Raw genomic sequence first — 24,185 nt, 5'->3', positions numbered from 1 at the left:
TTGGGTGCCCCAGACTCTGAAACTTTCTAAGATTTCCCATGTCTTTCTACTATCAGAGAGGAATGTTTTTGTTATTGTAGAAACACTTGGATTATGAGTCTTTTCAGTTCTTTATAGCATCCTACTCACAATTTCACTAGCCCATGGAGGAGAGTGAGTGTTGTGGCACACAACAAGTGATAATCTAAGGCAGAACTAACAGACTTCTCTATTGAAAAATACTGCTGTGTTTTGAATAAAAACTATATATTTCAAATAAAATCTGCCAAAGAGCCTTTTGGGCAAAAATAGCATGCACTTGYACTAAGACCAGGGAAAATCACTGATAACATGATCTAACTATGTTGCATAATTTTAGCTATGCAGCAGTAAAAGATCCAGCAAAGAGCAATGTTATTGCAGTTGTCATCAAAATACAGGCAGGTAATTAGCAGTGGTTTCTCAGCGTACACCCCGTTTTTACCTCTCCCTTATGCTTGCTCTTTTTTTTTTCAGCAGAGGAAAAAATATATTATCATCTGGGGGCCCAAATATGCAGGGGAAAGTGCAGAATTTTGAAACGCTTTCCATCACATGTTCCTCTTTTTGTTATCTGATTTAGAGCGTGGAAGARCATTTTCTAATAAACAACACATTTACGTATTTTAATCCCCATACATGTTTTTCACGTCCTATCATTATCAGTGTTTGTACTCCTTTAAATAAGTCCTTAAAATTAGTGATAAGGACAACTGGGATACAAATATTTACTTTTTGCTTGTAGTAGTACCACTTTTGACAAAAGTCAGATAACTTCTTGGTAGTAGCTTTCACTGAATATGTGCTTGTCCAAACCATGAAATGCCTGAGTTGACAACAAAATAAATTTGCTATCCACAGTCACTGAGATAAAAGAAACATTTTGACATGAAATCTAGCTCTGACTCTTTTTTTTCAGGTGAATGTTAATAATTATATTGTATTATTAATAGTGACAATATTTTAGAYATGGGGCTGGTTTTCTCCCTAGTTCCCACTCAAGGGCCGTAATTTTTCCATTAGACTGACTTTTTTCCTCATGTGTCTTCTTCCCTTGTACATGCGGAAAACACACATATCTAAAAAAATGGCTTCAAATATTCTGTGAACTAAAATACGTTAATGCTGCTATTATCTGGTAAGACAAATAGCAGCATCTTTATTTTAGATTTCGGAAAAGAACTCAGAAAGGAAGCACAAGCATAGAAAAGGCAGGGTGACATGTTTGTGCATGTGGTCACTCTTGCATGTTGAAAGACGCTTCCTAACAGACAAACAGGCAAACCTGGAGCTTTTTTTTTTTTGCATTAAAGCAATGAAAACGTGTGTTGCTCAATTATTCGTAGCGAAGCGTTACGTAACGGGGGCACTGCCGGCACCCACGGGCTGCAGCCTGCTAATAGCTGCTCTCTGCTCCGCGGTTAAACCCCGCGTCTTCCAGCCGGGACGGCGGGCTCYGGCGCCTGCAGCAACCCGGAGAAGCGGCCCGAGCCGCAGAGCGGCGGCCGCGGCCTCCGTCACGCTGCCGAGCGCGCCAGCGAAGGCGCCGGGTGACGAGGCACCAGCGGTGCGCTGGAGCTGAGGCCGAGCAGCTGCTCCGAAATCTGCAGCTCATTCTGGTGGCTGAATGCTTCTGGTAAGCCCAATGTTCTGGTAAGCAAAAACCCAGAGCAGGAACAATTTTAGGCATGCTATGCAAATCAAAGATTTACCTACACGGCAAGCGCAAATAGATATAGGGGGAAAGTACATCAGTAACCAATATAACTGTCTGCAAAGTCTCTAGAGGAAATTCAATTTTATCAGCAAAAAAGGTCACGTCCCACTCCTCACCTCCGGGATAACTTACTTAGGAAACCGATGGGCAATGCTAGCAAGCAAGTTTCAGATCCTCCAGGCTGGCTATAAGAGTCCTCTGCTAGCACAAACCATGCCTTGGCGTGACAGCATGCTGCCAGACCCTTCACTAAGAAGTTTTTTGAATGTATGTAATCTTTCAGCTTAAGTATTACAGAAGTCTGGGCAACATCCTTGTGTTTAGGATGGGAAAATGTCAACCCCACTCTACAACCGGGTAAACTCAAGCACAGAGAAATTCTGCAGAATTAGTCTGCAGGTGCTATGACTCAGGCCTTTAAACCTCTGTTTCGCAATTAGACATTTTTTATAGCAACCTGCACTGAACTAGGCTGCCAGGACAGTTTATATGGATACGTATATAGTAGCAATGGTAGCTGCATCTCTTTTGTAGGTAGATCTGTTCCTAAGTATCCAGTGTATTTTCACAAGATGCCTGTTTTTGGTGTTATAGCTTATCCTGCAACTGTGCAATGCATTTCAGGTACCAACGTGTGCGGTTGCAGCTATGGTTAATTTAATCTCTTTTCTATAAAGAATGTAGCTTTTGCTCAAATCAGTCAATTCTGTTAGTGACAAGTGAGGGATGAAAGAATCGCAGTGAGAAGCTCACGCGGACGAGAGCATCTGCAGAAGGGCTGATAACGTCTGTTTCCCACAGACGTGACTCAGGGCAGTCAGTGAAGTATTTCAGAAAAGCTGGTCCAAAACTGGCTTCTGCTTAGCTTGCTGGGCTACAGAGTATCGTGAGGTGATTTAATTAAAAAGACGGCTTTGCTGTTGGAGAGGTTCCAGCAAATATGTTCCCATTGCTGATGAACAACTTAAAAAAATCAGCTAAGCAGGATGTACTGATAAACACTGCAATATCGGCCAAGAGCTCAYTATTGCTTTTCATGAAGCCCATATAAATAATTCTAAAATAAACAGCTGGCAATATAAAATCCAGCTTTTACCAACCTCCTTTGACAAATCATGGAAACATCTGTCTATGGACCGCAGCTGTGCTTTTTAAGGAGTATTAATTTTGGGTCATCCTTATTTCAGAGCCATTTGTTTTAGCGCTACAGTAGTGATAATGAATTTAGAAAGTCAGAGTGGAGAATTGACGACCCAGGCGGGACCCCAGAGCAGAGGAGGAGGTGGTCACAGCCTGCTTGCGAGGTTCGGCCAGCAAACCACAAAGCTTCCTCTGCAGCGCTGGCCCCGCTCCCCTCCTCGGGGTGCACGGCCGGGCCACGGGGCCAGAGCCGCACGGCGAGGAGGAGGAGGAGGAGGAGGAGGAGGAGGAGGAGGAGGAGGAGGAGGAAGGAAGAGACCTGCGGCTCTGTCCTGCTCCCCTCCGTACCTGGGCAAGCCGAGGTAGCGCCCCGAACGCAGGTTTCTGAGGAGTCAGGCGTCAACATCTGCGTTGTCCCGAGGTCAGAGAATAGGTGCAGGGATGTTTTACTCTGTACTTTCATAGAGAGTTTAGCCACTGAGCTACGCGGGCGGTCGTGTGCCGCAAGCCAGAGTCCAACCCGGAAAAGGCAAGGCAGGTTGGATTCCCTACGGCTTCCTGCAAATCCAAACAATTAGACCTCCGAAGATTTGTGATACAGAAATGGAAGTGGGTGAAGTCCCAGCCTCATTAAAGCATTAACCACCTGGAACAAGGGGGAGGCTGGATTTCACCCCAGTGCGGGAAACGTTTGAGGAGCCGCCGCTGCTTGGCATCGCTGGCAGCGAGCTCCAGCAAGCGTAATCCGAGTTGCCTGTTTATTAAGTGCAAGCGAAATAACGAGCAAGGCTCAAGCGAGCGCTATAAAAAGCCGCTGGGATGCCTGACCCCTCTGGAAAGAGGAGGTGGCGCCGGGTCGAACGGAGCAAGGGCCAGCCAAGGCTCCGACATGGCAACGGAGGGGCCCGCACGGCCGGCGAGGAGGCGAGGGCAGCAGCTTCGGGAACGTTTCGGGACAGCTCCAAGAGGAGCCCGCGGAGCCGGCATGGCCCGGAAAGGGGGCAGCCCGCTGCGCTCCGCGCCGTCTCCCGGGGCGGCGGGAAGTGGCGAGGCCGAAGGCGCGGGAGCCCCGCGGGGCGCGCGAGCCCGGCGGCACCTTGCAGCGGCTCGTGATGTCACGCAGGTCGCTCCGCACATGTAAACACGGCCACCGCGGTGCCGCGCGAGACRTCGCACTTCCTCCTCGAGCGGCGCGCTCGCCGCTGGCTGGATTCCTGCCTGGGAAGGTAAGGCTGCTTTTAAGCTCTCTCTCCACGGTTTAGCACTAGCCTTAAGGAGCCTCCGCGCTTTCCTACGGCAGCGCTGCCTTTCCGGAGCTTTTTCTTTGGGGTCGGCTCCTGCCGGGAGCAGGTTAGTGGCACGTTGAGTCTTGCAGAAGCAAGGGGGCTCCTCGGGCGCCAATCCTCCGTTTGAACACACGGAGGAGTTAAAACAGCGGCTGCATGAAGCTACCGTTACTAGAGAAAGTACAGTTTTATAGCACGGGCGATAAAGGGTTCCCTGCCTGGTCTCAGATGTCTTTGCTAGGCACAGTTTTCTTCTTTTGCCCAATTACTCAACAAGTACCTTCTAGTTTCAAATTGTATTTGACAGTGAGGGAATTGTTGCAAATCCGTTCCTTCTGGCAGTAATTTATACCGAAAAAAAAAAAAAATCTACGTGCTGCATTGTGCAATCCACCCTGCTCAGACTGAATCGCACCAGCGGCACATGAGTCCTTGCTGGAGTCGGGGGGATGCAGCAGGACAGAATTAGAGGCRGTTGGACGTATTCTCATTCTCAAGAGCTCCAGGGCGGTTCCAGTTCATAACTCAGGCTGCAGTCTCCAGCGCAGATTGAGATTTACCGCGATTCTTTGGCTGACACTTTTAGACCATACTTTGCAAAGGACGGCTTACTGCCGAGGCTGAAACCACCCCGAGCTGCCCCTCAGCTCCCAGGGAAGCGTGAGCAATTCGTACCGGCGGCGTTTGGCAGAAACGGATGAGGTTCAAGCTGGGTGGACCCTGAATCTGAAGGGTCACAGAGTAAATCAGCAGTGTGCTTTGGGGATAGCTTTGCGCCATCAAAACACTGCGAAGGGCGAGTCAGGGTGTGCAGCCTGTCGTGCCTCGGGCTCGTGCAGGGGAGGACTTCAGCAGTAGGCTGCTGTGTATGAACCGAGAGCGTGATTTTGTTTAAGGGCGTATTTTCTGTTGTCAAGTTGTGTGTGCCTCGGCGAAAGTGCTCAGCCCTTGGCTCCCGCGCAGACCTCACAAGCCACGGGAATCTTGTCCGCAGGGTGACTCCATGCCCGGGACAGCCCTCGTCCGGCAGAGGGACAGCGCTCGGACCAGGCTGCCTTCTGCTTGGGCGTGCAGTTTCTTCAGCTGCTAGAGCTGCAGAAGTGAAAATTAGATGAGCATTGCCAAACCAAAACATATTGTTGTTACAGATCAGGCAACCCAGAGCTGCTCTTTTTTTTTTTTTGGAAGAAGAAAAACAGAAAAAAAAATACCCTTAACTGTAGAACTTTCCACTTCTGGCTGCAGAGGTTTCATACCGAAGTGTGAGTGCAACAGCGTGACACACTCACAGCCGCGCAATGAGGCCAGAGTCTACAGAAAGGCATTTCTGCCTTAATTAAACCAGTTAGTTCGTCTGCTGATGTACATGACRGAAAGATATAGGACTGAGGAATGGCATTCCTGTACTTCTCAGTCCTATCAAGATGAACATCCTTTTCCTGGAAATGCCATGAAATAATAGTTTCCAAACGTGCAGCTACAAGTAATAGCTTGCACACTTAATTCTTTCCTTATTGCAACAACCTCAGAGATACAGACTCTACTTAAAATGTAAAAAAAACCTAGTTATATACCACTGTGGTTTTTTATTACCTTTTTTTTTTTTTTTGAAATGGCATATTCTGAAAACAATGTTTCAGCAGGAGGCTGGTTTTGAAGAGCCTTTCACTGTCTCCCTGCACCATGCAAGGGAGTGCGGATAAATCAGACGGGGCATTTCAGCTCTCGACCTTCACTGTACATTGTGCAGCAAATGTCTTTGCTTCCTTAACAGCTTTGCAGGCGGAAAGTCTAATTTCAGGCAGACATTCAGTGGTATTCCTGCCTGTGCGTCCGCTTCTGCACTCACGCAGGCAGCAGGGGGACGGGGAGGGATGCGGCTCCAAACCGAGCAAGAAAAGTGGCATGAAGGGCAGATACAGAGCCATTTTATGGTCCCCTGCATAAACCAGCCCTTGTGCGTATGCCTGGGCGCATTTTAGCTATGGGGATGGTTAAATCTCACTATATTTTTATGCCTTTGCAGYGAAGTCATTCGGTATCAGAAAGCACTGTGTGCTGATGAGCCAGCAGACTTTACACTCGTATAGATTAACTGTACATGTGGTTTTGCACTGCCAGCCAGGTAATGCTGCGTTTTGTTCTAAATGGCCTGAGCGYGAAGTCGAAGGAGAGCCCTCCTCGGGCTCCGCGACGCTTTGCCTTGGGCTCATACGCGCCGTTAATCAACCAGAGGCGTTAGATTCACCGCGGGTGGTGGTGGGAGGACAACCCCGGCGTTTCTGTCTCTTGGGTTTCGTGACCTTCTAGCGCCAAGGGCTCGGGGCAGCCACCGCGGCCACCACGCCGCAGCGCCTTGGGACGCTCCTTGCTGCAAATGCCAGGAATCGGAGGACTACGCTTGGAGCATTCTTATGTGTCATATATCTCAGTTATATAGGCACCCAAGAGCTTTGCGGTTTGGGCTCGTCTCAGAAGACAGCAAGACAAAGTCCGGAAAAGGCGGTAGTGCCACCTGCACGCTGGGACAGCCCTTGTCCCCTCATCTGCTCCTGTTAGAGAACTGCCTGAAAGAGGAGGGGAAAGAAGTGAAATCTTGATGAACTCTGACACCTTGTGGACAATTAGCAGAGGGAGACGAGCCGGGGGGGACCTGTCCCCGCTGCAGCCCAGGCACCGTGCGCACCGCGCGGCTGCACACAGCTTTCTGCCCCAGAAGGCGAAGGCTGAACCACGATACCACGCGTGTGCATGCAGCATCCTCCTCCTGTTTTAGCAGATATGCCCTGGGCATGTGGGTTTACCCTGAATGCCCCCGTTCGGGGAGGGCAGTGTGCAATCTAGTTGCAATCTCGCCCCATAATTGTCACATGAGGCGTAAATACAGACTAACTGGATCTGGGGGCATCCATGAGCAAACTGCTATGACTCACTTGAACTCAGACTCACTTAAGAACACGGATCCACTGGCCAGTTTTTAAGTAATAATATTCCTCAAAATGGAACATTTTGCAAATGCACCTAAGCCTCCATGATTTCAGTGGCCGCCTGGCACTCGTGTTTTGCAGACACATAGGTCAGTCAGCCTAACCTGGACAGCCGAGGAAACGCAAACAGCTAATAACTTCGAAAGTGCCTGCTCGATGGCTTCTTGCCAAGCAGGGATGTCACATGAAGAGGGACAGCAACTGGGTGCAGCACGCAGAGTTGTCACTGAGGATGGGGACATCAGCCACATGTCAGAGCTGCGGGTGACACAGACGGAAAGGGAGCACAAACTTCCCGCGCTCCAGAAATTCAGTCTCTAGAAACGGGATGCAATGCAAAAGATGACATTTCAGATAGGCAAAGGAGAAATATTCCCCCTGAAAAGGAGGAATGCCTGGATGCAAAATCGAGGCTTAGTGGCCAGCTCCCGGACAGCCGGGAACACCCTCCTGCCGCCCCCGCCAAACAGAGCATCTCACCTGAGCTTGCTCCAAAGCTGCSCCAGGGACGAGGCTTAACGCCAGTGACTTGCAGCCTGGAGCAATTGTCCTAGAGGGATGGAAACAGCCTGCGAGGGTTGCTTTGAAACACCCGGCCTCCGTATGCTCCTGTTGTCTCAGTAAAGGAGATGGGCTGGATAGAGTTTCTTGATTATGGCATTTTGTCGATGCTTTGGTGCAACTAAAGGACGTAGCCCATTTGCTAAAGCTGATGGTGCTGCAGGAGATAAATCAGCAGGCCTTGCTTTTTGAAGACTAGGAGAAAATGAAACTTAAGGGAATGGAAGTTTGAAAAGAAAAACAAGAAAGCTGGCAGCAGGGTCTGTTGGCAGCCCCCGCAGGCGCAGTGTTTGGTGGTCCTCCTCACCATCCGGGTACGCGAGCCAGCCATTACGGCAGCGCTGAGCTTGGACTGTGTCCTGTGCTAGGACCTGGCCACATCCAGGCATTTCTGGGGCCTGAATTACAGCCCTTCCATAACAGCCTTCAGTAGAGTCTGTACTAGCTGCCAACTTCAAGTACCACAGTGATTAACCAACTTAAAAAACAGCTATTTGTGTTCTCTGTGACTTGAGAACTCTAAACTCTTTGCCTTTTTTTTTTTTAATAACATGAAGTAAAAAAAGCATTAGTAACAGGATACGAGTTACTAATATCTACCTACAGAGACACTTTTTCTGGCAAATGCCCCTTGTAAGCAATACTTGCAGAAAATGAGTCACAAGCAATGAATCAGTGTCTGCAGAGCCACATGAAATAGGAAGCTGATACTCAGTTTTTTTAACCATTAAATTAGACAAAGGAGGGAATCACTGTACCAAGAATTACGACCCTATGGGGAAATACCCAGTGATACCAAAATCTTCCTGCCTGTGTTACCCTCCTGAAAAAAGTCCCAGTTAAAAATGCTAGTGAAAGAAAGAGGACCCAACAGTCCAGTCTGCGACATTTAGCCATCTCTATTCATCTGAATCAAAGGAGAACCAGAAGCTGGAAATATCTCAAAACAAAATTATCCGATGAAGAGACGTGTTAGATGGAGGGTGCTGGGAAGATGAGAAATGGAAGCCTGTGATCAGATTAGGTCTCTGCCTTTTATTTAAACACAGGTCAGTTCACTTCAGGAGCAGTAACTGCATTTACAGTCTTCAAGTCCTTCAAGCCCACTCCCTGCTCCGCTTTCCCCCGGAAGGGCCACACGGGCTCTCCCCATCACGCAAGGGGAACGGGGTCCGTCAGGTCCGCCAACACTTGACTTGACCCCAAGACACCCATGCAATGCCCAACCGGCAACTTCATGGCAGGTCTGATTCAGTGGCTGCCACCCACATTTTGATCTCTAGCCCATGTGGTCGTTCACACGCAGAAGCTGGGCTACGGCACATCTGCCTTTAGCTTATTGCTGAAACACCATGTGGCTTATGCCGGCTGCTGTTACCCAGGGACCCAACCATAGGTGGTCCTGAGCTGCCAGAGGAAGGGCAGCTTCTCCTACCCTTGACGTAGCGGTTTGGCACAGCTTCACCCACGCTTATGTCTTTGAGGCAGCCCCTATTTCAGCTCCTGAAACCGGATCGCTTGTTTAAATATATTTAAGGTAGCCTGAAAATTCCCCAGTTCAGTGTGTTGCACTGCCGTGGACTCCCCGTCTGACCTTAAGGCTTGGTCTCAGCGCGTGAGCTCTCTGCTTGACGGATGGTGACAGGAGCAGAGCCTTTGGTGGGGCACGCGGAGAGCACAGCAAGGGGACTGACAGCGACAGCTCTGGGAACACTGCGGCGGTGGGAGACCTCTGAGGAGGTAGCTTTGAAGAATAAAGCGAGATGCTTTATACAAAAGACTTTTCCAAACCTCTACTTTCTACTGAATAGTCAAATAAGAAATGCAAATGTAAATACAAAAACTATTGCAGTGCCTTTGCCTTTACAGCCTTTGTTTTTATTCCCTACAGGAATGACCCACCCACTCTATCCTGCGCTGAACGTTTCCAGCAGCCCCGTGATGACGCAGAGCAACCGAACTTGTCCTGATCCCGTGATAACGTTTAAATACAGCCTGTATGCAACCACTTACACCATCATATTCGTACCCGGGCTTCTGGCAAACAGCACTGCCTTGTGGGTGTTATGTCGCTTCATCAGCAAGAAGAACAAAGCCGTGATTTTCATGATCAATCTGGCCATGGCCGACCTGGCTCACGTCCTCTCCCTGCCGCTGCGGATATACTACTATATTAACCACACATGGCCTTTTGGGAGGTTCCTTTGCTTACTGTGTTTCTACCTGAAGTACCTCAACATGTACGCGAGCATTTGCTTCCTCACCTGCATCAGCATCCAGCGGTACCTCTTCCTGTACCAGCCGTTCAAGGCCAAGGACTGGAAGCGGCGGTAYGACGCGGCCATCAGCGCCGCGGTGTGGCTCTTCGTCGGGGCGGCTTGCTCTCCGTTTCCCATCATGCGAAACTACGGCCTAGCCAACAGCACAAACACCTGCTTTGCAGACCTCGAGGTCCGGCAGATCGACAGCAAGGTGGCCACGGTGCTGATGACAGCGGCGGCGGAGCTCTTCGGGTTCGTGGGCCCTCTCGTTATTATTTTATTCTGCACTTGGAAAACAAAAGTTTCCCTTCGGGGATTCCAGATACCGCCGCAAAACGGCAATGAGAGGCAGAAGGCTTTACGGATGGTTTCCATGTGCGCCATCGTGTTCTTCGTGTGTTTTGCACCGTACCACATCAACTTCTTTTTCTACATGATGGTGAAAGAAAATGTTATTACAGACTGTTTCTTACGTAGCTTCACTCTTTACACTCAACCCTTTTGCTTAAGTCTTGCAAGTCTGGACTGCTGCTTGGATCCAATCCTGTATTTCTTTATGAATTCAGAGTTTCAGGATCAGATATCAAGACACAGCAGCATGGTCATCAGGAGCCGGCTCATGAGCAAAGAAAGCGCCTCATCGTTTAAGGAATGAAAAGAAGGCTTAAAAGAGTAACTAAGCGTTTCATTTGCAATCCGAGACTGTTCTGTGATGTTCATTTACCAACCRTTATGGAAGATCCTGCAAGTTTGTTTTTTCAGGGGATTTTGTGGCAGTGGAAATCTTTTGATTTACACAAAATAAAAACTTGTTTAAGACCAGCGTGTTAGTAGCCGATGAGTGACCCAGCTGGCGTGACGGCGCCTGCCGACGTGATGCCCATGCCTGACCTGACCGGACTGCGGAAGTGCAGAAGGGAGCAACAGGGCTTTCGCTGGGAAACAGCGGAAACGTCCCAGCAGCTTTTTTCTAATTTCCCATCTGTAGTGGTTCTATGACCAAGCCGGAGACAGTCATACACTGACATCCACTGAAGTGTCTTCTCAACTGGAAACATGCAGTGCACACGAGAACCCCAAAATGGCCAATAACCGTCAGCGACTATTTCAGGTCCCTGCGCTCGGGGATGCGGCACATGAAAGGTTCGCAGCTCCCTTCAGCGCGGCAGCCTCCGTTTGCCRACTTTAGGGACACGCTACGAGTCACGACGCTTGCATTTGTTTCGTTCTCGCCGTATTTCCCCCCTCCCGGCTCGTTCATCATCTGCCTCCCCTCGCCCAGCTCTGAGCTTGCTCTCCACCGCTGCCGCAGCATCTCCACGCCACGACTCCGCAGCCGCCCCGGGGCGCGGGACCGGCCCTTGCTCCCGACGCCTCCCGGCCCCCGCTGCCCGCTCCGCAACGGGACCGCGGGGCTCAGGAGCGCGGGGCGCCGGGAGCCCGTCTGCTCCGGACTAAGCACCGCTGTGGCTGCATTTAACGCCCCGGCGGCACCGTGCAAGTCCTCGCTCTGCTCTGCGTACGGCTGTCTTAGGCCGAGAGGGGTCTGTGACGGTTCTACTGCGAAATCCGTCCTCAGCAAAATCTGCTGAAAAATCTTGGAAAAAGTAAGGTGCCCTTGCCGAGATGATTTCACCGATYGAGCAATGGCTAATCTCTTCAAGCAAGTTATTCACCGATATTTTTCCCTATCAGCCATTCTCATGATCTTAGCGTTTACCTTTTTATGACTTCATTAACTACGAATATATTAAAAGCAGTCACAAGCTGGGATTCCATTTACCCCTAAAGTGTTTTAAATAAGCCACAGCTTTTAGGCCACATTCACCCAGTTTGTGTAACTTCAAGGGTTTCAGTGTGCTGATGGCTGGGGATAGCTTTGGCACTGATTTAYTCCCTTTGGAAAACCTGTGGCTTTTTAAAAGCATTCTGAGCAACCCTCAGCAAGCATCGGTGGCAGCACCCCATGTATTGCTGTAAAATGCATGAAATTTCAGAAACACTYGCTGAGTGTAATTGAAATCTAACTACTTAATTCCACTTTGTTACATTTTGACTCAACCAAAGATTTTCTGCGTATTAGTTTTACACACAGTGAGGTGGGAAAAAGCAAACAACAGCCAGGTTTAAATAACCGTGACGCCAGAGTTCCTCTAAAAGTTCCTTCTAAAACTGAAGACATACTGTTTCAATAGAATAAGCTACTGCAGTTCTCCCATTTGTAAAAAGACGATTAGGATCTATAGCATGATGAACTTAATCTTACACGTACGTAAATGAGAGGACTGAAATGTGCTTATCTGAAGGAAATAGCTTTTAAGAACAGTGTATTCTTGCAAGTTTTTCTAGTTTTCTAGTGAAAAAACTGCCAAGTAAGTGAACAGTCCATCTCCCACTGAAGTCAATATTTCCACTGGTTTAACTGGGCAGTTTATTATGCCAGTGGTATACATACACGTTTACACACTGCAGGTAATCCCTTTAAAACGTGAGCAGAGGTTGATGTTCAGGTATAGTTAAGCACGTATAATGCGATTCTTGCCAACTTAGCAACCTTCTCACGAGCTAGACGCTGTACAATATCGTCTGTGAATGAGACTGCAGTTTCAATGGCTGTTTTGAGGATTTTTATAGACCTTAATCACCTAGCATGTGGCTGGGAGCCGCGTACTGTAATTTCCTTCTCAAACAATTCTGCATTTATGGGGTGAAAACAAGTTGAAGACACTGCTATGGTAACTGTGTAGCTTGTACTACATTTTTCCTTCCAAAAATTAATGCTTAAAAAATAAATGCGTTTTGCCAAATGTAAGCTGAGTTTCATAGTTATCACTTATCTGCAGAGCCGAATGAGACCAGTTTCTGCATCGCCTAAATCACAGACTGGCCTTCAGGTGATTAAGTGCATTGACCACTACCAACTTTTGTTATCCTTAARCAAATTGCTTCCCTGTCTACAGAGAGGTTTTCACCCCAGTCAAATACGATTTTTTTTTCTGTTTTTGAACTACAACACTTAAGTTGGCTTTAGCCATGTTTTGTGGGCAGAAAGGTGCCAAAGAGCAGGACAGCTTTTCACCCTTCTGCCACGGGAATAGGTGTGGTGCTGGAAGAGCTGTCAGTCACAACTCCGGGGCCGCCYGTGTCCCGGCACGGGGAATGACTGGTTGAAGACGACTGAACRGCGTCACCAGCTCTCCCACCCTGAACGTTGCATTCTGGGAGGAAAGGCTTTTTGGGGAAATGCCATGGGGAGTAGGGATAACTTTTAGTGAGACCTGAGGTCCCCAGGCTCATGAGAGCAGTCATTTGGGGAGAAACACGCTCGCTCTTCTTTGTCACTTGTTCCGAGGCCGCTTTGCTCTTATCAACCCTGATTCCTGGGAAGAATGAGTCAACATGAGTATAACACATCTGGTGGCTCCAGAAGGGTGACATCCCTGTCACCACGACAGCATCCCCAAGTACCCTCAGCCTCGACCACTCATGCTGGAGCCCTGGTCTTCCTGCCTCTTCTGCCCTCTGAGCTCCCTTAGACCCACACGAAACCAGTCCCTTTTACAGACCACAGTAGAAAGCGGGGGCAAAACCAGTGCATGAGGTGTCCCCCTTCCCCGGGGCTTGCGCTGGGCAGAAAACACTCTGTTACGTCCAGGGGCATCACATCCGCCAGCAAAAGGAAACGCGTTCCTCTGCAGGGTCAGCAAATGGTCATCCTATCGTAACCGATATCAGAGCGCTGATAATTCCTCTCCCAGCCCAAGCCTGTAGATACGTCTATGAGAACGGGGCTCCTGTGCACRACACCAACTGCATTTAGAAAGAAAGAGAGCCGCGGGCAAAACTCACAGTACGTAATGCCTCTCTTCCAGCGCCAGTTCGAGCGGCAGGATTTTGTGAGCACCCCAGCTTTATTTTCTTTCCCTAAATGAAATTACCAGTTCTCTGAGCAGAGGAAAATCGAGAGATGCTGTAAATACAGGACAGCAGCTCAAAAACTAGAAGGCAATTCAAAAAATATGAAAATTTTTCATTCTGTGTCATAGATTTTGGAGACATGTCCAGAAATCCCTGGTCTACAGTTTACATGAGGGCTTAATCTGAAAAGGTAGAGAGTCACTGACATTTATTTGCTCTAAAATAAATCAAAGCCTCCTAAAAACGCTACCTCTGCACAGGCCACTTGGGTGTAGTGGTGAAACTCAGCTGTATGCAGCGGGCCACCAGCACCYGATGGCACCAAGAGCCGGGTGGTGATGCCTCAGCTCCGAGCGTCCCAGCTCTCTGCACAGGGGTGAGCTGCTATTTGTGTGGACAAGACCTCTTCCTTCTGAAAAGCCCGGGCTTGTTTTTCCATACATCCTTCAGGTGCATCCTGTCAGATATCACCAGACGCAGCACGGTTAAAGAGATGCCCTTTATATGCGTTTGGCCTTCTGCCCACAGGATACCAGTCCAWAGGCAAAGAATCAAAGGCCTTAGATAAAGTTTCACAGTTATTTGAAAACTCCTTTTATCTTCTGCCTTTAAAAATGTAAAATTGCATAGTGTAAAATAGGCATGTTTAGCACTAGTAATGAGYCAGAAGAGCCAAGTAAAAATATACACGCAGTTGAAAGAAGAAGAGGTTGTTCAGTATATGTTGAAGGGTCAGGCTTGATGCTCATCAACCCACTGACCTTCCACAGCCAGGAATGCCACCACCACCTTCTGCGCAGCACGGCAGCGAGCAGAGGAGGAACCCAACACAACCGTGAACCCAAGGTGCAAGTCCAGCCCTCGCTGAAGGCCAAAGACCCTCCAGCCCCACCACCCCTCTCTGAGTAGGTGCCTATAAGGAGGCCGCAGCACCGGCTGGAGAGGATGCTGGATGTGTGCCTTGGTCGCGGAAGTAGGAAGGCCAGCCCGGATATCCTGATAAGATAGCCACTCRGTTCGGGAGAAACCTCTAAACTCTGGAGAGGGAGACGCGCTGGACCAGCGCCCACCTCCCTGTTAGGGCTTTGCGAACGCTGCAGCAAGCACCCGAGCGTCGTTCCTGCTGCCAAGGAGCTGCAGCAGCTGCTGAAAATGATGCACAGAGAGAAAACCTTGAATGACAGGCAACGCTTATACCTTGCCAGGCCAGGGCTTCGCTCTCGGCTGAGACAAGAAGCATGGGGCTCTGCATAACAACCAATAAAAAAACTAATTAAAAAAATTAAATTAAAAAAAAACTAGAAAAAGCAGTTTTATTTATATATTATACACAATAAGAAAGGGAAACATGCCAGCAGCCATATCATCTTTGCAAACAGTGGGCCATAATAACTATATATTATGTAGCACTGTCCAGCTGGAAATGAGTCATAGGGCACACTACAACATATGCATGTATTGTATAGGCAACATATGCATATACTGATCACAATAGTCCAGAAGGGAGGGCCTCTTTTCCAGGTCTTCTGCAAGCACTAGAAGAATTAAAAAATCACACACACACACACACACACACACACACACACACACACACATATACACACCATATATATTTCTATATACACACACATATATAATACTATGTATTTTTATATATACATATAAAAATATATAGTATATATTTATATATATATCTCCAAAGGAAAGGAGTTAAAGGAGGTAGAAAGAAGAAAGACACCAATGAAGTTGGGGGTGATGGACATTTTCTTAGAAAGTAAGTGTTTTGGGAAACTCTCAACCTTAAACCATCATATTATTTCAGGAATAAAGCCTAAACCCTTAAAAGTTTTAGCCTATAGCCTTTATGGTCTCAAGGCTAATAAAATTCCCAAGGAAAGGAGGAAAATTACTACCTTCCAGTGAATTTCTACTGATACGCTTTTCAGTTTTACTTTAGTGAGTACTTCCTGGAAGATTTTTCTTTCTGTATTTTGTAGTTTTTTAGCAGGCAAATGGCAAGTGATTGCAGATAAAAGCAAAACCAGCAGATAAAAGCAAAACCAGCTTGACTGAAGGAACGAATGCACAAATCATTATAACACACAGGTTTTGTGCAAACAGAAAAAAAGAAATCTGTGCCCGAGTCCTAAATCAGGCTGCACTTTTGGATCAAATGATGTCATCGTCATTCCAGTTGTTTTAACGTCATTAACTGTACACATTTTGTGTGGCGAAGAGAAACAAAATACAGGATTTCCTGTTCTACAGACACTGTATTGGTCTGCAGATGCCGGCAGCATTTCAGCGCTCTGAAATTTCCCTCAACATGCTGAAGTTTAAAGACGACTCTTTGGGGCTGGGATTTCGGAGAAAAGTTGTAGCAAATAAAAGCAGGAAGATTGCTCCTCCCGCTCGCTAGTATGGATGTCACCCCCCCGAAGAATGGGAGTTGCAGGAAGGTAAGCTGGATTTCTCTCCCGTTTTCTTCATAAGCTATCGCAATTCTGAGCAATATTTTCATCTGTATTTTTGCGAGAGGTCTTGCCAGACAAACGCCGGTGCAATGTCCTCGGCAGCTTGGGACAGTGGCAATTTATTCCTATTTCTCTTCATTCTGAAGGGCTGGGGAGCAGGGAGCAGGGCATCAGAGCACAAGCCTGCTATGTGCAGCACTAAATAGGGAAAGCCTGTTTTACGGAAAGTACTTCAAAACCATTCTGATTGACAGAAGCTACTACCACCGATCCGTTCTGTTTATGTGTTTTCTATTAGTGCCTGGATTGAAAAAGCAAATGAAATTACTGCTTAAAACAAAAGGTCCGGAAAGCCTCCACTGCTTAAAATAAGAAGCTTTAGAAAAACTTATTTCAAGCCAAAAGCAGATTTTTTTTTTTCTTTTACTAGACCGCTTTTCCTTCCAGCATCCAAGGATTGGAGCAGATGCGCGGGGGGACGCTCTGCCRTAGGGAGCGGGCTCCGGTTTGGCCGAGGGCTCCCCGAAGCCGGGGCTCCYCGGCGGCACAGTTTGGAGGGCAGCGTCGTAATTCTTTAAAGAACAAATACATGGAAAAGATGAGGGCAAGCATGCCCGTAAATCTGGGAGCAGTAAATGCAATACCRCAGAAATGTAGGGCTGGGTGGGGCCCGCAGTGATTCAGAATAACCAGGCAATTTTCAATAATGACAGCCGCGTAGGGAGCTAGAAAAAGAAATTGCTAACACACTCAGAAAAAGAAACACGGGTATTACCATCGCTGCCTTAAGCTGCTAACTAATTGCAAAAATCAGCTGTTGATTAAAAAATTGCAGGGCTACAGCCACAGCCAGCGCTCCGATTCTTCCGGTGGCAAAACCTGTCTGCCCTCCCTCTTTGCAGCTAGACTGCAAAGACCCCAGGACAGGAATTCATTTTAGCCTGCAGCTGGATAAAACTCAGCAAAAAAAAAAAAAAAGAAAAAAGCAATTTAGGAGTTGCAAGAGGTATTTTCTGCAAGTTTCAGAAAGCCACTGCACCGAAAGCTGGCCGAAGCGCGGGGGACGGGGGCCTGGGAAGAAGCTCTGCCCCGAGCCAGCGTCCCCGCTGCAAACCGCGGGAGGACGCGGAGGGACTCGGGGCGAGGGACAGGTGAGAGAAAGTTCCCCGCTGAGCCCAAACCGAGAAACAAGAGTACTAAATAAAACATTCGCTGTCTCAGGAAGTGCTGCTCTGAGTAAGGCGGCACCGAGCGCAGGCTGGCAGCGGCCGGGCGGGCGGCGAGGGCCGCGCTCTCGCCYCGTGCGCTAGCAAGCGGCAGCAAATGCAAACCGAAAGCGTCGGCTCGCAAGAGYGACACGCTGGCGCTGCCGGCTCGGCACGGAGACCAAACACCGAAAAGAGCCCGGGTGCCGTCGCGGGCCGGCAGCCCGCTGCGGGGAGCAGCGTCAGGACTCGGGCCGGGGCGCGGGGAGGGATGGAGGGAGAGTGACGCAGGAGCTGTGCGGAGAAGAGCTCCCCCATGACATCGTCTCCCGCTTTTCTGCGGAAAAGTGAAGGCGAAGCCTCACAATTTCTTGCCAGGCTCAAAAAAAACCTCAGTGCCAGGAGCATGGATCGGGCTGGGGCAAAGCGGCGCCCAGGACATGTGATGGCTGGAGAGGTTCCCGTTCCCGTGGAGGGGGAAGGCGCCGGCTCGCGGCTGCCYCTGCTCATCCCGGCATGAAACTCCGGGCCGGAGCGCCGTCGGATGAGCACAGCTGCCTGGGACTTGCAGTCACCAGCCCGTCCTCGAGGCGCCGGCCCCTTCCTTTGGGGTTTCGGGCGGGCGGCGAGAGTGCGGGAACCTCGCAGGATCCCAGGAAATGAGGTTTTGCTTCTCGCCGCCACCTCGAGCTGGGCGTCCCCGGCCCCTGCCTGCTCCAGCGGCTCCGGTTTGGTAGGGAAAGGAGAAACCCTCTGACCGGAGGTCACCAGACCAGGCGCCCGCAGCGGCCAGAAGGCACGTTCGTGTGGCGGGCAGCCTGCCCGGGGGTTTCACTTCGCTGTTTCGCTTTTACATCCCAAAAGAGGAGAAATAAGTGAGCAGGAGAACCCAGTTTCGCAAGGACTTAACTCACGAATCGARACGTGAGTGCTGCACGAACGCATTGCAAAAGCCGGTGGTGCTTTTGAGCAGCGCCGCCGGCTCGGGCTTTGGGTCGTGCTCCGCTCCACGCAGCGGCCGGCTGCATCCAGCCGTGGGCGCTCCGGTCTGAATCCAGAGCGCTCGGCGCGGGGAAACCTGCTCTTTGCTCCGGCTTCCCGCAGCAGCATGAAGCTCTTCCGCGAGGCCGGTCCCGGTCCCCGCCGCGGGCGATCTCCTGGGGGAYGGCAGGCACCGCGCTGGGGGACGTCCGGCAGCGCTCGCGGCTGCTGCTCCGGCGCCGAGAGGCTCCGTGACGCGGCGGCACCGGCTGCGGGGGCTCCCGTCCCCCACCACGAAACGAGGAAGGTGCCCACGGCCACAAGCTGTCCGTGACACCTCGTGGTCGCTTACGGACCGCGTGTCCAGCACCCCGTCCCCAAGAAGGGAATTGCACCGCTCTGTCCCAAGTGCCGCTGCAGGCCCTGCCAGGTTTGGTAGCATCGCTGCCCAAAAAGCAGAGCTGCCCTACGGGCTTTGCTCAGGAAAAGCGAGATTCATTAAATTCATCACGTCGTGGAGACCTGGGCGAGCACCTATGAACCACGCATGACCCACAGATACCCTCAGACTTGACGATAGGAGGCGAAACGGGTAAATGGATGAAACGAATTTCTGGTCTAACTAACAGACAAATGTATTTATCTTCCTCCGTGTCCTGAGCTGTTGCTGGAAGATAATTCCTGTTGCTACAGCATGACGCCTGCGTAATGCGCCATGAGTACAGAAATTGAGTTAGCAGCACTGACAGATAGGCTGTGTGCATTCGCTCAGCTATTAGTTTTTAAATCCACTCTTGAATCTGGAGCCAGAGCGCTGATAGATCTGTCTGCACCTCTCCATCACCGGCCCCCGCCGCAGCCCGCCGTCCGCCAGCACCGTCGTTACTCACGGCGATCGCTGCCCTCGCAGCCGATTTGCATCGAGCCTCCGCTCAGCTCCGAACAGCAGCGGCTCAGTCTGCTCCGCGTCTGCGTTTACTTATGGTCCCTCCCGAATCACCTGGAGACCTACCAGAGAGCACCAGTCGGACAGGAGTTTGGCAGAAAATTGCATGCGATAAAAGCCAAACGGTGCTGGAAGAAATCCCCGGGGAGCTGAAGCAGTGGCCTGGCATTACTAGCAGAGGACCTGGCGCACGAYGGCAGCGCGAGGATGCGGGAGGGCAGGATGGCCAGCTGCCCTCGCGCAGAGCAAGCCTGCTCTGAGCCATGCGGAAGACGCCCTGGATCAATGCCACCAGGAGAGGTCGGGCTCTGCACCCTTCCCAACGCACGTGTGCTCTCTAGCCATATACGCATGCACCCCTACATAAAATAAATAAACAAACATATATAACTTTTGTGTAAGTCCACTCTAGCTCAGTCCCTTCCAGGCTTGAGGCTCTACCTAGCTGGTACTTCTGTGCTTCTGAGCTCAGGATGAAGGACAGGAAAGACAATTTAGACGTGGCTATGATGGCTGGGATGTGCACCGGCTCACGATGCCCCAAACCAGGCTGCCAGTCCAAGTTGAGAGAATTTTCAGTCCTCTTTGACCATAAGTTTGATCTGTTTCTCAGGGGAGTCAATCACCTACCTGTTCCCTGCTATCTCTCTTTTGAGACACRTATACACACACACATATATATGTATATATATATAYAYAYAYATATAYACAYATATATATACTGTACATAGGACCATAGCACTCAAGGACCCTCCAAGAGCTTAAGAAGCAGCAGGGTACAGGGCAATGCAGCAATACACCAGTTTATCCATTCCAGTGAGGTCAAACACTTGAGGTCCAGCTGTGGCCGACTGGACAGTTTGCTGCACAGAAATACCCACCGGGGCAGGTGGACCTTTCCATGAGAACATTATAATCTCAATGCATCGACATTAGGAGCCATCTCACTTAAAAATTATGTTTCTGTACTGAAGTGCATTTATATAATGTGGGAAAATACTGAAAAGTTTTGGGCTTTACAACATCTGTTTTTTCTCCCTACAGAAACCCTCCATTCACCTTAGTTGTCTCTTGAGTCAAGAGATTCAGTCGAGATGGAGAGCAACGCGTCCTCTGGGAACTGTACTGATCCCCAGATGTCCTTTCAGTCCACCCTGTAYGCAGTCACTTACACCATCATATTCGTACCCGGGCTTCTGGCAAACAGCGCTGCCTTGTGGGTGTTATGTCGCTTCATCAGCAAGAAGAGCAAAGCTGTGATTTTCATGATCAACTTGGCCGTGGCYGACCTGGCTCATGTTCTCTCCCTGCCTTTACGAATGTATTACTACATAAACCATACGTGGCCCTTTGGAAGCTTTCTTTGCCAGGTGTGTTTCTACCTGAAGTACCTCAACATGTACGCGAGCATTTGCTTCCTCACCTGCATCAGCATCCAGCGGTACCTCTTCCTKYWCCASCCGTTCAAGGCCAAGGACTGGAAGCGGCGGTACGACGYGGCCATCAGCGCCGCGGTGTGGCTCTTCGTCGGGGCGGCTTGCTTACCGCTGCCCATCGTGAGGAGCCCGGCCTTATCCAACGCCACAAACACATGCTTTTCAGACCTAGGCGTGAAGCAAATGACGCCAGGAGCCTCCATCGCTTTGGTGGCGGTTGCGGAGCTRTTTGGGTTTGTGATCCCCTTGGGTATCATTGCCTGCTGCACGTGGAAGATGAGGCAGTCCTTGCAGGACTGTCAAACGCAGCTGCAAAACACCAGTGAGAAGCAGAAAGCTTTGCGAATGGTCTTAATGTGCGCCGCCGTGTTCTTCATATGCTTCACCCCATACCATATCAACTTCCCGTTATTTATGATGGTGATAGAGAACATCATCAAAGACTGTGCCGTTCACAGGAGCACGCTCCGCTTTCACCCCATCTCCCTCTGCCTCGCGAGCCTGAACTGCTGCCTGGATCCCGTCCTCTACTACTTCATGACATCYGAGTTTCAGGATCAATTGCTGCAACACAGCTGTGCTGCCCTGAGGTCTCGGTTTGCACGCAAAGGGAGCAGCTTCTCCGCTAGGGAGACCAGCGACGATATTCATATGAAAAAGCGAAGTTTTCCACGTTTCARATTTTGGTCCCTTCCGAAGTTCTTTGGTCGAATAAACAGCATGGAAATTCCTCCAATGCCACCAGATGAGCTTTTGTTAGAGTCCATCTCTTGAAATACAAGACATTTCCCTCTGTGTAGGTGCTTCTCAGAGCTTGAATGAAGATTGCATTAGGTCTCCAAATACGTGTCGAATTACCCTTGTGTGCAACAGGTGCAAGAGTCTGACACAGAATGACATTTCGATGAAAACACTTTCACAGTTGTGTTGTTGCTATTAGTGACTCTTTGACCTACTGTGGTCTCTATTATGTTACTGTTAAAATATTTGAAACAGCCCTCACTAAAATCGGTATTTTTCCCACACTGAACTGCAGCCAGGTTTGGTTCCCTACAATTCCTATCACTTCTGTGGAGTCCCGCAGGAAAGAGGAATATTTCTGAACCACAAAAAAGTGTATCTATATATTCATCATTCTTAAAAACCCTTCTAAACCCTGGCTTACAACCAGCCAGCTCTGCCCTCAACAGAGGTACCACCAGGTGGAATTACAGCACTGCCTGCAGCTGCGTGCGTCCAACTAAAATTGCCTGCGCTGCGCTCTCATTAGGCTCTAGATCCGGACAGTTAACTATCTCCATGCAGAACGAACCTCCTTCCACTGAGGACTTAACCTAGGCTAGACTGCAGGACTGTGACGTTACCAGCAAACACCAAGCCAGCAGCGTTAACCCATACCCACGTCAGGACGAAAGGGAGTTTTTCAGACAAGCTGAGTTATGTCGGCTGAGTTGCCTCTATTGAAGAAAACCACCTGGATCTAAGCGAGGGAGTCCGTGAGGCTGAAGCRGTCATGGGGGATGAATACGTGAAGGATGCCTGTAAGGGGATACGCCGAGGGCGAGGTGGGAGAGGGAACGGGGAGTCCTTCCCGCGGCACGTTCGCGCGGGAGCCGCCGCTGCTGGGGAGCTCCCGTCCCGTGTCGTCGTTGYGAGTCTCGTGTTACCTGGCGTTTTGCTAAAGCCTCTGCTCATAGATTAGGATGTTACACGAGCCTCTCGGTTTTGCCTTAAAGAGCAAAAACGTTTCCAGCCCCCGCTGGTTACCCGAAGTTTACAGAGCTGATCCGAGCGCGTCCTTAAGGCTTCAGGCTCGGGAGGAAATAAAATTATCCCAAYGCGTTATTTCGGCATTCCGGGGATTATTTTAAGCGCGACGACTTGTAAATAACCTCACCGTCTCGGGGAGCTCCCGCAGACGCCGCAGAGGTGGGAATCACCCGCCGGGGACCGGCGCTCGCGGCGTGAGCCCAGCCCGGACCGGAGCRCGGGAGACCAGCCGCAGTGCACCCGTCTAAGGGATATTAGAGGCGTCTCCGAAATCGCCCCAGCACAGGCTGGGCGCAGCCGCTCCTCCCGGGACGGGCTGCCCGAGCCCAGCCCCGGCCCGAGGCGCCGGGTGAGCGGACCGAACGCGGAGCTCGGTGCTTCAGACGCGGCGGCGGGAGGCGCACGGCGCTCCGGGGAGCAGGGCRCCCGCTGGGCGGGAATCGCCAGCACAGGGAAGGAGAAGTGACGGTTTGCGCCGAATCCCCTCTTCTCCGCAGCGCGTTTTTCRTGGGCAGCTGTATTTGGCCTTTCTGCTAACCAGGCATCATCTCTGATTTTAAAGCCACGGTATCGCCCCCAGAAGGACCCTTCTGCTCGCATCCCGCTGGAGCGGAGAGCGGCTTGGGAAGGCCGAGCAGAGCCCCACGACCATCCCGGCCCCCCGGGACCGTCCCGGCCCCGCCAGCCGGCGACATGGACCAGGGTGTCAAGGGTTGCAATGCCAATAGGATTGCTTAAGCAAACGCAGGCAGAGGATTTCTGAAAGTTAGCCTCCCACGTGTGAGAAAACAGCTCTGCTGCTAATCRGATGCACGTTTGCAGCCCCTGCTGCCTTTCCAGTAACCGGCAGATCTGGCCACGCCGTTCGCCGCGCGCGCTGCCAAAGCTGTTCCCGGAGAGAGGAGAGGAGGTCCAGGCGGCCCGAGGAATCGGCTTTGGTGCCTGCAGCACGCGGGAGACCGGCAGGAAAGCTGCTGCCGTGCCGATCAGCCTGTCCCTAGCTAGCAGAGATCTCCTCCTCCAAAAAGGAAAGGAAAAAAAACCCCATAAAGACAAAGGGACATGTTTTCCTTGCTTGCTTGGGGGAAAAAAGGGTTTTCAGGGCTAAAAAAAAAAAACTATTTCAGAGGCACTTGCTAAAGGATGGCACAGACCCAGCAGCACGCCCAGGCAGAAGAGGAAAAACGCCCTGATGAAGCGAACGACGACGCAGGCGAGCTGGGAAGGGAGGGGACGCAGCCCAGCAAAGACGGGGCGAAGAGCACCACTGGCGCACCGATCCGGGAAYGGGGGGTTTAGCCGGGGGGGAATCTCTCCGGATGGCCAGGGCTGCACATCCCCGGCACGGACACCCGGCCTGGCAGGTCGCAGCTGGCACCACGCGGCTGAATACCCGTCCACGGGGATTCACCCGCCCCGATGCGCCGGCGGCTGGAGCGCCGCTCTGCTCGTAGCTCCCTCGGGCTGCCGGAGCCACGGCGCACA

General features: G+C 50.5%; 2 protein-coding genes and 1 long non-coding RNA gene across 5 annotated transcripts in view; 2 read left to right on the top strand and 1 right to left on the bottom strand.

The window, feature by feature from the left end:
* The first annotated feature begins 1,632 nt into the window (after nt 1–1,632).
* On the top strand, nt 1,633–12,782 carry LOC112966259 (putative P2Y purinoceptor 10). Of its 3 annotated transcripts, none has more exons than XM_026066202.1 (2): nt 1,633–1,654; nt 9,601–12,782. In XM_026066202.1, the coding sequence occupies exon 2, from the start codon at nt 9,603–9,605 to the stop codon at nt 10,623–10,625; it is 1,023 nt and encodes a 340-aa protein (XP_025921987.1). In that variant the 5' UTR covers nt 1,633–1,654; nt 9,601–9,602; the 3' UTR covers nt 10,626–12,782. The 3 variants fall into 3 exon arrangements, with proteins under 3 accessions (XP_025921987.1, XP_025921985.1, XP_025921986.1); XM_026066200.1 differs by lacking the exon at nt 1,633–1,654 and adding an exon at nt 4,063–4,101; XM_026066201.1 differs by lacking the exon at nt 1,633–1,654 and adding an exon at nt 4,167–4,225.
* Nucleotides 10,320–24,185, bottom strand: part of LOC112966261 — a 49,111-nt gene continuing 35,245 nt past the window's right edge. The window contains exon 3 of the long non-coding RNA XR_003253560.1: nt 10,320–10,399. This is a non-coding gene — a long non-coding RNA (uncharacterized LOC112966261). The remainder of the gene's footprint in view (nt 10,400–24,185) is intronic.
* Nucleotides 16,164–22,759, top strand: LOC112966258 (putative P2Y purinoceptor 10). Its single transcript, XM_026066199.1, has 2 exons — nt 16,164–16,347; nt 20,539–22,759. Exon 2 carries the CDS (start codon nt 20,589–20,591, stop codon nt 21,702–21,704), a length of 1,116 nt encoding a protein of 371 aa, XP_025921984.1. The 5' UTR covers nt 16,164–16,347; nt 20,539–20,588; the 3' UTR covers nt 21,705–22,759.

The sequence above is a fragment of the Apteryx rowi genome, unplaced genomic scaffold (genome assembly GCF_003343035.1).
Source record: "Apteryx rowi isolate R43461 unplaced genomic scaffold, aptRow1 scaffold_24, whole genome shotgun sequence".
Taxonomy (NCBI): Eukaryota; Metazoa; Chordata; class Aves; order Apterygiformes; family Apterygidae; genus Apteryx; species Apteryx rowi.
This window is presented reverse-complemented; position numbering and strand designations above follow the sequence as displayed.